A 16,159-nucleotide genomic window follows, 5' to 3' on the forward strand; every position below is an offset into this window, starting at 1 on the left:
ATCACAACTAGTTGAAAAAGCAGTAGAGGCCTTCAAAGGATACGACAGCACTATTCAAGCTTGGAGCGACTCCCAAGTGGTGATAGCTTGGTTGCAAGGAGACGTGTCAAGATGGGAGAGATACGTAGCTAACAGGGTCAATAAGATCAAACAAATCATTCCGGCTGCCAACTGGCAGTACGTAAAGTCTGAACAGAATCCTGCGGACTGCGCTTCCCGAGGGATGTATCCTACCAAATTACTTACCTTCGAGCTGTGGTGGAAAGGACCTGATTTCCTTCAAAATACACAAAAAGAGAAGGCTCAGAAAATTACTACGTGTCTCCTCACTACTAACACGGGGCTAAAAAATAAAGCGGCGACAACCCTACCGACAAACAACAATACACATTTTATAAATGAACTTGTACATAAATGCAGTTCATTGACACGCGTACAACGAGTCACCGCATGGATACAGCGCTTCGGTGCAATTGTCCGCAACAAAACGAAACCCGAAACCAACTTCCTTACTACAAGCGAAATGACCGCTGCAAATGAACAAATAATAAAATGTGTGCAACGCATTGAGTTTGAGCAAGAATACAAATTACTTGTAAAAAACGAAACTGTGCCGATCAAGAGCCCTATTTACAAACTAAACCTGTATCTGGATAATAAAGGGATTATACGTGTCGGTGGGCGCCTAAACAACTCCAGTTTGCCAGATGAAATGAAAAACCCTATCATTTTATCAAGGAATGGGCGACTAACTCAACTACTTATCGAGAAGGCCCACTGTACTACACTTCACGGTGGCGCTCGACTAACGTTAGCCTACATAAGACAACGTTACTGGATCGTCGGTGGCAACAGAGCGGTCAAAGCGAGACTACGTCATTACATCCGGTGCCACCGATACAAGCCGACTGAAACTTACCAACTCATGGGCGACCTGCCGCAGCAAAGAACTACTCCATCTCGACCTTTCACACATACTGGTGTTGACTTCACTGGCCATGTGGAGGTCAAGCTGAACAAAGGAAGAGGTGTTAAGACATCAAAGGGATACATCGCCATCTTCGTATGTATGGCAACTAAGGCTGTACATATCGAGCTCGTGTCTGACCTCAGCACTGAAACCTTCATCGCTGCCTTTCAACGTCTGTGCGCGCGGCGGGGCACGCCAAAGCACGTTTATTCAGACTGCGGCACTAACTTCATTGGCGCCGCCAAGTTACTTCGGAAAGAATTTGAACACTTCAAACAAATTCTTTCACCAGAGTTCTTCACAGAGATTGGGAAACTTGAAGTTGAATGGCACTTCAACGCTCCTGTGTGGCCGAACGCAGGTGGACTCTGGGAGGCTGCTGTAAAATCTCTGAAATACCATCTAAAACGCGTGCTAGGTGATCAAAAACTGACATATGAAGAGTTCTCAACACTGCTTACGAAAATCGAGGCCTGCATGAACTCGCGGCCGCTGTGTGCACTAACTGAGGACCCGGAAGAATTTTACAATTACTTAACACCCGGACACTTCCTCACTGGCGGCCCCGTGATGACATTACCCCTCTCTGATTACACTGACGTCAGACACGTCGACTTGCGGCGACGATGGCAGCTGACTGAAAACATGCTTCATCAATTTTGGAAAAGCTGGTCCAACGAGTATCTAACTCAGCTTCAGAGTCGCAGCAAGTGGAACAAGGCTACAAAAAACATCAAAGAAGACGACATTGTGCTAGTAAAGGAGAATAACTTACCTCCCGGAAAATGGGCCATGGGGCGTGTCATAGAGCTTCATCCCGGTTCCGATGGCCTTGTGCGAGTCACCACTATCAAGACTCAAACCGGGGTGATGAAACGCCCCATCGTGAAACTATCACCACTCCCGCTGGAAACTGACACTTCACATGAGATGAAAACTACGTCATCCAGCGAGCCACATCTTACCACATCGTCAACTGCACAACAACGTACGATCAGAAAGAAAGCTGCAAATAATTTTTTTACAACATTGTTTACAATATCAATTACAATGTTTACACTGATAACGGCAGCACGTGGCATGAATGACGGCGGCGGCGTAACATTGAGCGCTCATATTACATACTTAGAAACGAACAGACCGATTTATTATGATTATAATAATAATAAATAATAATAATAATAATGTATTTATTTCACAAACTTATAGGCTAATTTGACAATGACATTGTTGAAATTCCAGCGATGCATTTAGGACAAGACATCTGTGTCTGAACTAGATAATTAATTATCTGTATTTCAGACATCAGCGCTCTTCCGTGATTACAGAAACATGTAACAGACATCCAGTAATACATTGTCGTCTTAAATCCTAAGAATTTTTGCTTTGAAATTAAAAGTACTTAATTTTATCATAATTTAGATGTGATGGAGACCTCCCTGTGAGTAAAATGGCTACGAATGTGTGTGTGTGTGTGTGTGGGAGGATGTGTGGGTTAAAGGGGAGACTACTGTGAAGAATTGACTAGGTTCTCGGTTTCATCATAGGTCAGTTTATGGATATACTCCGCTACTCTATGTCTACATTCTATCTTGTTTATTGTATGTATATCGATTATTTTATTAATTTTATTGTATAGATGTGGACCTAAAAAGCAAAAATGAGTATTAACATAATTATGTTTAAATTGTGGTATGTCGTTATAGGATATAGCTTTACGACGCCTGGACAATTTGGAATGTTGTTTAATTTTTAAATTCTTCTTTTGTCTAATAATTGTTAGCAAAATAAAAAGTTGACGCACCGACAGGACTTCACATGTCTGATATAGTACGTGTGTAGGGAACAAATATGGTTGAAAAGTGCTAATTTTGAGAATAGCTCTTTGTGCTATTTCTAGGGGTTTTATAATAGTCTTTGAAGCGCCACCCCAGACCGTAATGCAATATCCCAATATTGACTGAACAAGTGCCAGATATAACTGTTTAATTAGTTTGGCGCCTGCAACATGCCTGAGATTTTTAAACATCAACTTTCTTAATCTTGAAGTAAGCAGCTGTATGTGAGGTTGGAAGGAAAGGTTGTTGTCTATAATTATGCCAAGATATTTCAAGGTTTGTGTTTCAGCCAAACATGGACAGTCACAAACTAGATCATTGCAGCAGTTATGTGCAATTAAGGAAAGTGGCTCAGACGGCGAAGGGGTACTGCGCATAGTAAACCTTATGTAGTATGTTTTATCCGCGTTTAGCGTCAAGATATTGTTCCTCAGCCAGTGATTGACTGTATCAAAGCCGCGTTGAGCGTGTCTAAGAGCTTCTTCCCACGTATCTGCCGAGAACAATAATACAGTATCATCTGCATATGAGATTATTTTTCCGCAAGTCAACTTTAGGTCACAGAGATCGTTTAAATACACGAGGAAGAGGCTAGGGCCCAGGATACTGCCTTGAGGCACGCCATATGTGACTGGAAGGTCACCACTCACCAAGTTATCTATTTTTACACTTTGATAACGCTTTGAAAGGTAATCCTGAAACAACTTTAATTGTTTGTCTCTAATCCCCAATTTCTCAAGTTTTCCAAGAAGCAAAGGCACTGGGACCGTGTCAAAGGCCTTGGAAAGATCTAAAAATATACCAATTGTTTTCTTCCCTTTGTCAATACTCTCAACTACGTAGTCAACAAGTTCATGTACTGCCTCGCAAGTAGACTTTCCGACCCTAAAACCAAACTGATTACATGAAAAATAGTTATTAGTTTCCATATATTTAACCAGTCTATTATTTATGATACGCTCCAATAGCTTGGAGACAGACGGGAGTATGGATATCGGTCTGTAGTTTGTGATTAGGCAGCGGTCACCTGATTTATAAATAGGAAGTACTATAGACTTTTTAAGTGCTGTAGGAAAAATCCCATCACTCAAACATAAATTAAAGATATGTGTCAATACCGGAACGAGCAGACGTCTATTTTCCTTAAGAAGGTGGTTAGGTATTCCGTCCCATCCAACCGTGCAAACATTCTTTAATCCCAAAATCGTACTTTCGACTTCTGATTCGTCAGTGTTCAATAACACAAACGAGTTTAGTGTCGTGTTCGGCTGAGTATGAGAGATATATTTGTGCAAGGGATTGTCACATTTTTCGATTTTATTCGCCAACGTTTCGCCAATGGAGACATAAAACTCATTGACGTTTTCAATCGATTTCACAGGTTCTGTTGTATTTATTAGTTCTGTTGCGGAGGATTTCTTTTTAGATGTGTTAGTAATATTTTTAATCACTTCCCATATTTTTTTATTATTGTTACCAGCGTTCTCTAATAAAGTTTTTTCATAGTTTCTTTTAATTTTTTAAATTAAATTATTGCAAAAATTTCTGTATCTAGTGTACGTTAGCTTGAGAGTTTCATTTTCTGGAGACTGTCGAATCTTTTTATGAAGATTATCCCTATGTCTCATGCAGCGCAATAGGCCAGGTGTTATCCATGGCTTAATGATTTTGTTACGACTTGACAACTTTATGACAACAGAGTCATTTATTATGGCACGTTGAATTGATTTGATAAAATAATTCATAGCTCTGTCTGGATCACTTGAATTATAGATGGGTTCCCAGTTGATTTTAGCTAGACTTTCATTAAGTCCTTCTTTGTTTATTTTACTAAATGATACATGGGCGTAGCTTCTGTTATTTTTACTTTTAAGACACAACATTACCGCTTGATGATCAGTGATGGTTGATTGTATTACTAAGGTAAGCGCTGGTAATTTTGTCTTTAATATAATGTGATCAATACACGTCTTTCCAAGCCTCGTAGGGAGAACGTGTGCAGGTAAGAGGCCATGATAAGAGCACAGGTTCAGATACTCAGTTTGTGAGTGAGAAGGTTGATCTGGGCATATGTTTATATTAATATCTCCCACTATGCACACGTTTTTACAAGACGACAGCTCAGTTAATATGATATTTAAAGTTTGAAGGAAAGTATCGATTTTTTTATAAGAAGGTGGTCTATATAAGGCTAATATAGCAGTATCCGTGCCAATCTTTATAATAAGACAATTACAATGTTCAGTATTCGGTTCATAAACAACTGTTCTCAAAACACTCTTTAATGTATACTGTTACACCATCGTTCTGATTGACACATTTTTTTGACGAAAATTGATTGTATCCATCCAATAATGGTATTGTAGGGCAGCATGATAGCCAGCACTCTGTTAAGACAATTATATCACATTCAAATCGAAGCCCACCCAACAACACACGCAGGCTATCAAAATTTCGTGATATACTACGTATATTTTGAGTTATGACTGTCAGCGAATCTGAAGGATTGATTAAGAATTTGTTACAGTCCTCCACATCACAAGCCATGGATTCCGATACAGCTATTCTATCTATATCAGATGCTACGTCATCCATTAAGGAAAAACATGTAGATCATATGATCATTTAGATTGAAATCAGATAAATTTTTATAATAATCAGTCGTGACACGGTTACTCTCAATTAATTTGAAACAAAGTGTGAGAGATTTTCTTTTAAATAATACACTTGTCAATGGCAGGAGAGATAATTGTTCATATTTACGGGTAGTTAATAGAAACCGGTGTTTTATAAAGCTTTGTGTGGAGTGTAGAATTTGAAATTTTGTTACAAAAAACATTATAATAAAGAGAAAAATCTGAGAAAAATGCAATGAAAAATGAGATTTCGGTGCTAGTCACATAGTGTTACTCTTTAGCTTTGCGAAGTCTGCTTCTTCTTCAATGCGAATATGTGGCATTCCTTCTTTTTGGCGTAGGTAAATTTTCCCATAGGAAGTCCAGCAGTAGGTGTAGCTATGTGAATTTGCGAAATCCCTGGCGAGAAAAAATAAGCGCCTGCCCTTTGGTGTGAGGCATTCCGAGATGTAGATAGGTTTTTGTGGAGTTTCGCCAAATATGCCTGAGTTTAATTTGGTAGATTTTTCTTGGGTACTAAGTTTTTTTAGACTTTTTAGGAAATTTTCTTTGGTGAGAACAGACGTAAAATCTACCACAATTGGTTTAACTGGGGCGCCAGGCTTTGCAAAAGGACGGTATACATCTTTTATATCCGCAGATTGTAAATGTATATTTAACGAATTACCGATCTTTTTTATTGCATTGCAGAGGTCATCCTTACTCTCAGTTTTTAATTTAGGTACGTTTCTGATCTCCAACGTGTGTACGTTTGTTTTTCAAAATTTTCTATCTTATTTTCCAATAGCTTTATGTATGTGTTGTTTTCTTTACGTTCTCGTCTCAGATATTCTATTTCTTTTTGCAATTCGTCGTATTTGGCAGACAGAGTAGAGATAGACTGATTTATTTCGCTACTTTGGTCCTTAATCTCTGCAAGGGATAATTCTAAACTTTCCATTTTTCGGTTTTGATCATCTGCAAAATTGCGAAACATATCGCGCATCTCCACCATGAAGCTACTCAGTTCGTTTTCTCGTTTTTTCATCATACGCCCCGTGTTCACATTGCTATGGTGACCAGCATTTGTTATATCAGATGTGGTGCCTTCGACGCTCCCAGTATCCGTCTCAGAAAGAAACGGTTTCTTTGAAGGAGTGCGTTTTAGAGGCATTATATTTTAAAAGTTGCAAAAAGGTACCAGGAGGATAGCGCAGCGGAAAGGTAATTAAGAAGTGTGAGGCGCAACTCTTGTTGCTAGGTGGCGCTAATTTGTCGATTGTCAATTACAAACCAGGGATGTTATTTGCCGCCTGGTGGCGTAGATTTGTCGATTATACCTCTTCAACTTTATTTCAGATATAACACTTATCGCGTAGAACAACGAAAAAATAAAATACCAACAAAAAACAGGAAGAAGGAAAAAAAAAAAAAAAAAAGTTTCTTTTAGACACTTATGGATTTGAACCCCGGACCGATTTCACCGGTCACCGCGCAGTCCAACCAACTACCGTTGCACTACCGTAACTATATGTGACACTGCGAAATTGAGAGTTAGGTTGCGGTAAGCTATGGTCGTTGAACCTGTTTGAGAGCAATGCACCGTGAAGGTCGTCCATTCACTAATTGCCGACACTGTTCAAACTAAAACGTTTAATTTTTGTTTTGTTAGTCACTTTGCACTATTTATAAATTATAAAATTGATTCATGTAATACGTAGTCTTTTTGATCTTCTGTTAATGAATAAATTGATACTAATTTTATTTTATTTTATTTAAACACTTTATTGTACCACAAAGTAACTTACAAATTTTCAGAAACAATTTAAATATTTGTGTACAAAGGCAAGCTTATCCCATAAAGAGATTTCTTCCAACTAACCTTTGAAAATCTGAGAGGAAAGTTGGTTTTTGGGGTGGCACTAAAAATAGATAAGTAAAGAAATGAAATATACTATACTCAATAAATACACAGATAAATTTAATAAATCAACTGTACATACGAATATATATATATATTAAGTAATGTTCATTATTATCTATATGTATAAATTATTAGCATTCAATGTGTAGTGTATTTATAATTTATTTCAAATATTTCTATTACAAAATATTATACACCCCATACCCCCTTCTCGAATTCGTAACTTTCTATCCTAAGATAGCTTGGAAGAAACTCCTGATTAAAATGTACATTAGCTTATTCTATACCACTTAGAGCTTTAATTCGCAAAGATCTTATGGGCACTGCCACGGCGCTCGTCACCCTGAGACTTTTATTTTATTTATTATTATATTATATTTATTATTATATTAATTTACTTTTCTAAATTGGTTCTGATTCGTGGAGTCTGTTGTAATTAGTTACGAGCAGTGGCTCTGGCGTGACAACATACACTGGTTTGAGTCCAGTCAGATCAAAGGAATTCTTTTTTGTGTTCCATTTTTGTATCAATAATAATAACAAACTAATGAAGTGTATTTACAAAAAAATATAACGAAGTTCATGATAGTAAAATATTATGATATTTAGTAAAGAAATAATATGTTACTTACAGCTGTAAAAAAAGTTTTTCTGTAACATGTAGTTCGATATATCGGCTGAGAGTGACTTTTGACGCCGATTTGTACGAACGATTGTGCGTTAGAGGCTCGTGCTCGTGCATACGTGCACGAGCCCGCGCCGGCACGGTTGGCATACCACGGCGAAGCTCGCACGGCACAGCACGTGAAACCACGGGCCGTGGGAAGTCAGAATAATACATATGTATATTTAAACAATATTTTGCATAACCAAATATTAGTTACAATAAAATAATTGTGTCGGTGAGGTTTTCACTCTAAAGGCGGCTTCCCCGGCCTGTGATATCACGCGCTGCGCGGCCCGTGACACCACAGGCAGTGGGAAGCTAGCTTAAAATATTGGATACGCAAGGAATTGAAGGGTCTCCGATTAAAATAAGCCCACAGGGCACTAGTATACACACTTAAGTAAATTGTATGTGCAAAATTCTATGCGCATTTCTTTCATAATAACTATTTTTATAATAACGAAAAAAGTCATCAGCTACTACACTGACACTAACAAAGGTCAAATCCTTTATTAATCCAATAAGCATTTCTCTAATAACTGGAACTTAATATCACAACTGTCAGAACAGAGAGAAATATTCCATTAGGGAATATCAAACCGAAAGAAAACAAAGAGAATATAAATATATCCTGTATACATTAGATATACAGAGTGTTCACTTAATTGAAATGAAAGCCGAGAGTGTTTTTATTAAAACAACCGCAAATCTAGATAGATAAAAAGACCGTTTCATTTCCATGACTAACATCATCAAACATCACCGTTATACACATTGATCGAGGGTCTCCTCTAAACAGAGGAATTAGTCAATATATATACAAGTTTCGTCACTTGGCGACTTTTCACCATTTCCAAGGGCTATGAACTTTCTATGACATGAATGTTTCAACACCATGTCTTCCTTGCGGAAGGTATTGCTTTTAACCATTCACAAATGTACGAAACTTATAAATTAGTTTATTAATAATATAGTCATGGAATATGCCGCCACAGGAATTCGAACAACCTTTGAATTGAGAAGCAATCGTTCTCTCACTAGTCTACCACCGTATTACTTACTCACTAATACTATGTAAAGCTAAGCTATGTGTATAACGCCATAGAATTGAAAAATAAAAAAGGTCGTTTTTAAAGCCACAGCCTGAAAAGGCGCTGACTCAGCATAAATTCTGCGCTTGACGATGATACTGGTGTACTGCCTATGAGATTTTATAAGATTTATTTATTTATTATAATATTTTGGAGATTCATAATGTCTACCTAATTTACTGAGTTGGAAGCTTCAAATTTGAATTTGAATACTTCCTTCGTTACTTAATTCAAAAAGAAAAAGGAAGTTTTGCGGAAACTATTTAAGATTTTCTCCATAAATACAACAAATTGCGTTGCGATTTTGGTCCATTGGTCCCGGTTTGGGGTTGCATCTAGCCAATCGTTTCAAAAGAGTCTAAAACACCCAGCAATCGTTGAAGAGGTCTGGCTCGTCGCCGTTTTGAGTTGTGGGCCTTCCACTCCGAGGTTGTCTTAGCCTATAACTTACTCAGCGTGCGGCAGACGCGACAAGCCCACTCCCTCTTTAACTTGGCCGTCTTCCGAGCTACATCAATAATCTAGGTTTGTGAACGCAGCGTTGTTTCGGATACGATCCATAAGGGTTGCCTAATATTACCGCCGCTGCTAGCTGCGAGACGCGACGTTGCATTAAAATGAGCAAACGCAACATAAACTTTATTCTCTACTTTTGCGCGGTGCTGCGCAGTCCGTCGCCGCTTACTGCAGCTTCGTTTTCAATTTTTGTTTAATGAAATGTTGCTTTATCTTGTAGAGAATAAAGTTTATGTCGCGTTGCTCGTTGTAATGCGTCACCACGTCGCGTTGCGTCACTTACCCAAGCAGCACACCCACATCTAAATATATACTATAAGATATCTAATAGAATTTAATTCGATTGAATATTTTAAGAGTTCGAATTCCCTCAAGATATCTCGAAGAACGTTTCTAGATAATTTAAAGTATAATCTCAGTACAGAGGACTAAAAAAACCGACCTCAAAAGTACGTGGAATTGCGTCTATTTGCTAAGTTTTATTTAAATATCCCCTAGCTCGCCACTATACAGGACTTGACACTGGGGATAATAAAAATCGGTTCTCGGAAGCGGAAAAACGCCTTGAGTTGGAGAAATAGCAAAATCAACTATTAAAATAATTGCTCCTAAATTAAAGTTAGGCGCTATTTACAAAAATGAATTTTTATGCGTGAACAGCCACCCTTAGAGGTGATTGATTTTCTTAAAAATAAAATGGGACTACTACGGAAGTACCCCCTTTCCAACAAAAAAAGAATCATGAAAATCGGTTCACAAATACCGGAGTTATCACGTAACATACATACAAAAAAAAAGAACATACAGTTGAATTGAGGACCTCCTCCTTTTTTACAGTAGATCACAACTGTGCTTTGAGAAACTATCTGTAGGTAGTGTTAAGTATGATTATCTTTTTTCTCAAGTAACCCTTCTAGAATGCTACAAGACCATTTGTAGAATGTAGACAGTTTTTATTTAGTCTTGTAGATAGTTTTTAGATAATATGTAGTCTAGTGATAGTTTTCTTAGTAATATTATTTTAAAACCGAAATACTAAAGCGTTACAAACATAAGACGCAATTCTCTTAATATTAATAGAATTCAAGTTTAATGGCTTACAAAATATAAACTATCAATATTGCATCATGGCGAAATTAAGTATTTCTGTCTTTTTAAGCGCGAATTGACGTGCGACTTTAAATACATTGTGAAAAGTAATGTACAACCTGTCATAAACGTAATGCGCTCGCTAAATTTTAAATATTTATGTATAAGAAAACCGTGACCATGGGACCTGTAAAGGGCCCGAAACGTTGGTTGTTTGAAAAAACAAATATACGCGATTTAAATCCGGAAAAATAGTTTCATTTCCTATGTGTAACAATCGCGAAAACCTAAGAACTCGATATTTATGTATAAAATATAAACTTAATAAAAATACAGTTATCGATTTTCGGTTTTAAATATTTATAGAAAGCTTAAATATACAAAATAACTCACAAAACAAACCATTTCCAAGAAGTTCTAGGCTTCTTCAAGCTAATTTCAACTTAGATTTACTTTTTTAAAAGAAATTTTTCTCAGCTACTTCATAGTCATTCTTTAAAAATAAAAATGGCGATAAGAGTTTAAAGTTTTTTTCAATACACTGTTGGGAGCATTTTGTCTATAGCTTTATCTATAGAAAATCTTTAGAATACGAAAACATTATTTTTACTTGCTTTATGTAGTTGATCTTGTACAAGAATATTCACTTTTAAGAAGCTTCTGTGATTGTCTACAAAACGCGATGTTTCTAAGCGATTTTTTCTTTTGACAGTATTACAAAACCTTTATAAAAGTTATAGGGAATAGTGAGCGTATTATGCAATAAAAAACTTTTACAAAACACTAGGTTTTGTTAGGCAAAAAAACAATTGAAAAAAATCCAATTTGTCGCAAAAAAACGTTATTCTGTATAAATTATATGGAATGTGTTATATATGACTAGAAAGGTGGATAAATTCCCTATCATATAAATTTATGGAATATTTTAATGACATACCTGACTTATGTTCGAAGAAACAAAATTTTCATTTCCAAATTGAGGTTATTCACCGTATTCTATTGACAGACGGCACAATACACATACACAACATTGAAGTACAGTGGTTAACGCGCTCATTTCATAGGTGAATGGCTCATTTCTATTGTTTTTATCACTTATTTGTTAACAAACAAATGCCGGCCATGACCGGCCCGAGCGCGAATTACGACTAATGTATCCAGTGTTGCCAATTTGTGGGGAATTCCCCAGACTGTGGGGAGTTTCAACTAGATTGGGGATTTTGTGGGAATTGGCGCTATGTGAGGAAAATGTGGGGATTCTAACATTTTATCATTTTGTTTAATCTATCAATTGCTGATGCATCGCTAGTTTGATCGTTACTGTTAGAAACACTGGGATGAACTATATCGACGTGTTTTTCAACATCGCACAACCCTCGTATTATTAACAAGCAGCTTAAATAGAATTATTATTAGAGCACTTGGTTCTGAATTATAAATTACCAATCGGTGCGTGTTGAGTTCGCGATTCTTTTTCCCGCTTACGCCGGTCCCCGGTATGAAGCGATACGAAATCAGCTATTGATAAATAAAGCCGAGCAGTTGGCTTCCACACCACAACTTACAACTCGTCAACTTTAAATATTAAATATAGGTCGAAACTCATTGATTATTTCTAACATTGACATAGTGTCACCAAATACACAACAAATAATCAATTTACTTAATTTTGTAAGGCAAAGAAAAATGATATTTTTATTCAGACTGATTACAGATTAATGTTGAATCTAATTAATATATATAATAACTGCCTCCGTGGCCGAACGGTTGCCATGCCGGACTGCCATGCAGATGTCCCAGGTTCGATTCCCGGATCGGGAGAAATATTTGTATGACCTACATTTATTTTTCTCGTGACTTTGGGTGTAATTTGTGGTTATCTACGTGTGTGTCCATGGCACCCGCGACAAAGGGTTTCCCTAGTTCGGGGCTATGTTGAGTGTGTACGTTATTATTATTATTATTAAAATAAATAAACGATTTGAGGTCATCTAATTTTATAATTAGTTGTACTTTTTACATTCTGTTTACATTTACAGCAAACGTAATAGATTATTACATTTTGAGTTTCTTAATTTTTTATTATATTTTTAAGCGATGTATTTCTAATAAATAATGAAAACTCGAGATGTGGGGAATTTGTGGGGTTTATGAACGTTGTTCTCCCCAAATTTGGGGATTTTAACCGTGATTTTTGAGGATTTTGAACAATTGGCATTGGCAACGCTGATTGTATCGAATGAGGTGACTTAATATCCAAGGTTCACCACTTCCACCGGATCTTTTAATATTCTTTACTTTATCCATTTTGCATGAACTCTTACAACGTCCAATAGAGTAAAAACCCTAATTGTAATAATTTTTTTTAATAAAATCTACTGAAGACGCGCTATAACGTGATGACAATAAGTACAAACACTACAGAATGTATATAATTTAATATATCTAGAATAAACTTAAGAACACTAGTTTTTAGAGTATTAATAGACTGTACTGGATGTGTATAGAACATTTTACTAAAAATAATCAGTTGTTCTACAGATTAACTTAATATAAGGACTATAAGAGTAAATCTTAAGATAGATTACACTTAATTAAGTTGTTTGGTATTAAGAAGGTGTTAAAATTTTGACTTGAGTGAAATAAGTCTATAAGAACATTTTTTTTTTCTTAAACCATTTATAGAGAACTATTATCTAAATCAATACCATATTATGACTGTTTATAGATATAACAGTTTTAAGGCGTATAAAGTGTGCTCCTTGGGTCAACCCGGTAGCTGCAATGTGAGGCAACCCTTAGTTAAGCTGCGTTGAATAGCTCATAGATTAATCGTTCATTGGAACAATTATATATTTCTTCCATAAAATTGTAAGGAATATAATATAATAGTTCTATTTATAATAGATAATATAATGTGTGTATTAATTTGTGTGTATGTATTTCACGTTGATTGATGATATTGATATCTATTAATTGGATATAAATATTGATTGATATGTGTCATAATATTAAGCTATATTAAATATTTGATAGTATTTGTCAAATTGGAGAAGCCTGTATGCGCTGTATGTGTATCCCATGGATAATAGTGGCACATTATAGTATTGATTCCGAACAGCCTGTATGCGCGCGTATAGCGCTAAGAATAAAACCGCTAACCGGTTTTCTTGAAACGCGCACACTCTGCCGCGCCGTATAACTTTTTTTATTGTAAATTGTGTTCTACTGTCATAATTTTTTCGTATTATATTTACATACAAAAAATATTTCTTATGTTAGATATTATTAGAAAACAAGTTGCCACATTTATACAAATCTGTTAAAGTTTAATATAAAGTAAAACTATGTTTGTAACTAATAAATAAATAAAAAAAATACCCAAATTCAAAAGTCTTAGAACAGGTAATTAACTACAAGTACATTTACGATATCCGTCCATATCTTTTCTTTTACACCAGGTGAGATAATGAGAGCACTGCTAGAAAAAATAACATTTTATAATAACACCCTGTATAACGTAGGAAACGAAACAAGTCTGTCGTATCGTATTATTAATCTTTATTAATATGACGTCATGGGGAGTTTATTTTACTTCATGCTGTGATTATTTGCAAACAGAGAGACGATTTAATTTATTAGTATACATTGTAGGTTGGATACAGTAAGTTTCAGATGGAAAATGTCAGCGAAAAGGAAGAATATCCACTAGACTTGTAATTATTATAATAATAACTTTTTTTATAATAAAAAGTCTACCACAATACTTTCTGGAATTACATGTATATACCAAGTTTTATTGAATGAATTTTAGTCAGCAGAATACCTTACCAATGTTACTTGTGTGTGAGCTTACCAATGTTAGTACTGATAGACTAATTTACTTTAGTTATTCCATAGTAAAATGTCCTACGGTATTGTCATGTGCCTTTAGAGGTAGAATATTTTCTTTAAATTTGTAAGCGACTATAATTGAAATACTTCCTTTGCAATAAAAAAAAAATCATCAAATTCGGTTCGCAAATGTCGGAGTAATGGCATAACATAGACAAAAAAAAAACCAGTCGAATTGAGAACTTTTTTTGAGTTGGTTTTTTAACCAAAATAAGAACGTTATTTAAAAACCATCCACGACACATGTGGAATACTTCGGGGATAAGTAATTCGGCATTCGGCAAAACATTTAGTAAGATCTCTGGAAACGTTATTTCACAAAATTATAACTACATACATACATTAACATTTTTATTATTATTTTTATATATATATTAACATTTTTTGTTCATTTATAACATTATTTCTGGACGATGGTAAAATATAACCAATATTAAAAATTGTAGGAAGCGAAAAATCCTTTTACCTTAAATTGTTTTACGATTAAAAATAGTTATTTACTTTCACAATTGTGTAATAAAACTATGCAATAAATAAATAATTATTGTTAAAATAATGTATTAAGTTTCAACTACTAACTTATTCATAAATTGAGGCTATCAATGAAAATGTATTAACCCAATGAAATGCATATAGAAGATAAGAGATTTCAAATTAGCCAAATTCGTTTTATGTAATAATAATCATGTATGATCTGTATAGTATTGTTAAGCAATAACGTATCAACCAACATGAATCGTAGTTTTGAAAAAATGGCGATTAAGATTGTGGATATTCCAAAGATTTGTACGAAGCGTTACGCTTACACATTTATATGGCGAACGGCTATAGAGTGGAATTCCCTGCCTGCAGACTTGTTCCCTGAACGTATAATAACTTGGGTCTTTTCAAGACGAGGGTGAATAGGCATTATTTAGGTGTGCATGCTCCATCGTCGACCTCAATGTCATTTTCCATCAGGTGAGATGGGGGTCATATGCGCACTTAAATTTAATTAAAAAGAAAAGATTTTTTTTCGTGGTTTATTAAAGGATTTGCAACCGTTTTTACATTTATTAATATTTAGAAGTTGCAAATAACTTAGTTTATGTTCGTAAAATGTAGACGAGCCAACACACTATAATTAGGCATTGAAACCTAGTAAAACTGTCAATGTTTTTTTGTCATACTAATATCCGATGTCACTCGCCTATTATATAAGAATACGTAAAACATACAATGAAAGAAATGTTAGTGATAATATCGATTCTTTTAAAAGTAAATTAAAAATAATAAATTAAGTTCCTATAGTATTTCTCAGTGTATTCTGTTGCTATCTAGTTTAAATTATTTAGGTACGTTAATGTGACAAAAATATTAATTTTGTTTGTGAATTTTGTTTTGAAATTGCCGTCAACACTTATAATTGTTGTGTTTACAATGTAGAACACCCAAGTCAAATAAGTAACAATGAGTTGTGAACATAATGTTAGTGTTGCTAATAAATAAATAAAGAAATAAAATCTCAATTTTCGAGTTTTTGTGGGCTAAACCTTACTGTTTATCCAATTTTAAT

The 16,159-nt window shown here is 35.3% G+C and overlaps 2 protein-coding genes across 2 annotated transcripts in view; one reads left to right on the forward strand and one right to left on the reverse strand.

Moving 5' to 3' along the window:
* The window catches only part of LOC113227357, a 43,073-nt gene extending 40,829 nt beyond the window's left edge, over positions 1-2,244 (forward strand). The window contains exons 2-3 of the mRNA XM_026460249.1: positions 12-1,958; positions 2,213-2,244. Of these exons, the coding sequence (XP_026316034.1) occupies positions 12-1,958; positions 2,213-2,244 (1,979 nt within the window). The remainder of the gene's footprint in view (positions 1-11; positions 1,959-2,212) is intronic.
* The window catches only part of LOC113227356 (zwei Ig domain protein zig-8-like), a 277,455-nt gene that overhangs the window by 105,895 nt on the left and 155,401 nt on the right, over positions 1-16,159 (reverse strand). The window lies entirely within an intron of this gene.

This window comes from Hyposmocoma kahamanoa, unplaced genomic scaffold (assembly GCF_003589595.1).
Source record: "Hyposmocoma kahamanoa isolate Upper Pololo Valley unplaced genomic scaffold, ASM358959v1 210, whole genome shotgun sequence".
In the NCBI taxonomy this organism is placed as follows: Eukaryota; Metazoa; Arthropoda; class Insecta; order Lepidoptera; family Cosmopterigidae; genus Hyposmocoma; species Hyposmocoma kahamanoa.